The sequence below is a fragment of the Lactuca virosa genome, chromosome 4 (genome assembly GCF_052849685.1).
Source record: "Lactuca virosa cultivar CGN04683 chromosome 4, Lactuca_virosa_CGN04683_v6, whole genome shotgun sequence".
Classification (NCBI taxonomy): domain Eukaryota; kingdom Viridiplantae; phylum Streptophyta; class Magnoliopsida; order Asterales; family Asteraceae; genus Lactuca; species Lactuca virosa.
In genome coordinates this window covers 113,120,018-113,121,439 of record NC_136429.1, presented here as the reverse complement: position 1 = coordinate 113,121,439, position 1,422 = coordinate 113,120,018, and the positions used below count along the sequence as shown (strand labels likewise).

The 1,422-nt window shown below is 39.2% G+C and overlaps 1 protein-coding gene across 1 annotated transcript; it reads right to left on the bottom strand.

Annotated features, from left to right (window-relative positions):
• Positions 1-498: 498 nt before the first annotated feature.
• On the bottom strand, positions 499-900 carry LOC145104920 (uncharacterized). The gene has a single exon (XM_079042080.1). The coding sequence runs from the start codon at positions 898-900 to the stop codon at positions 499-501; it is 402 nt and encodes a 133-aa protein (XP_078898206.1).
• Between the last annotated feature and the right edge of the window lie 522 nt (positions 901-1,422).

Below are 1,422 nucleotides of genomic sequence, written 5' to 3'. Positions count from 1 at the left end.
GCAAGGAATAGCAAGAAATTGAAGATGAAGACTTGAGAGAAGAAGATGCTCGTTGAGCGGCTGGTGGTTGCGTATGAAATTGTGTTTTACCAATTAGGGTTAAAACCCCTTATTTACAGAATGTGAAAATTAATTTTTTTTCGGGTAAATACGTGGACTCGCCGAGTAGATGTTCCTACTCGCCGAGTAAATACGCGAATCCGCGATTTTTCGGGATTTTCCAGATGGACTCGCCGAGTAGATACATAGACTCGACGAGTTTTTTCGTTCTGTTTGATAAAAATTTGAGTTTTTAAATTTTATGCCACCAACCCCACACTTGAGCATTGCTTGCCCTCAAGCAATGATTCTAATCACAAAAGAAGATTGATAATAGCAGATCTAAAAAAAACGAAAGTAAAATGAAAAAGAAAGGTAAAACGAAAGCAAAATCTAAACTCGGGGTGCCTCCCGGAAGCGCTTCTTTTTAAGGAGTCGTTAGCTGGACTCCTTCCTGCTTTATGTTTCCGTAATTTCTTCCAAATGCAGCCCTTCTTCAAGTCCTTCATCTTTTGGGATTCCTTCTTCATATGTCTTCACCTTATGCCCATTAACCTTGAAAGGGGTTCCATCTCTTGATATAAGCTCAATAGCTCCATGTGGAAAAACTTGTTTTACCACAAAATGACCATCCCACCGTGTCTTAAGTTTGCCCGGAAAAAGCTTTAACCTTGAATTGAAGAGTAACACCTTTTGTCCTTCATGAAAGTCCTTATTACCCTTTAGTCTTTTGTCATTCCAATTCTTGGTCTTCTCTTTGTATATCAAGGAATTAGTGTAGGCCTCATTTCTAAGCTCTTCAAGGGCATTCATTTGCATCAACCGGTTGGTACGAAGTTCAGCCAACTCAAAATTACACATCTTTAAAGCCCAATAAGCTTTATGCTCTATTTCAACCGACAAATGACAACTCTTTCCATAAACTAGCCGATATGGTGTAGTGCGAATAGGTGTTTTGAAAGTTGTTTGAAAGGCCCAAAATGCATCATCAAGTTTATCCGACCATTACTTTCGATTTCCTCCAACCGATCTTTCCAAAATCCTTTTTAATGCCCGATTTGTCACTTCAGTTTGCCCACTTGTTTGTGGATGATAAGATGTGGAAAACCTATGATGTACCCCATACCTTTTAAACACTTTGGCTAATTGATCATTTGCAAAGTGAGTGCCCCGGTCACTAATAAGAGCTTTAGGAACTCCAAATCTTGAGAATAGCTTTTTTAGAAATCACACCACCACCCGTTTTTAAAAATTGTGGGCCAAGTGGGAGGAGGCACAATCATTACCTACTAATGATCGGGCCAATAGATACGTATCTAAGTGGGCGGAGGCACAATCATAAAAATGCACTGGTTTTAGTCCTACTTTTAAGATGTAATTTTA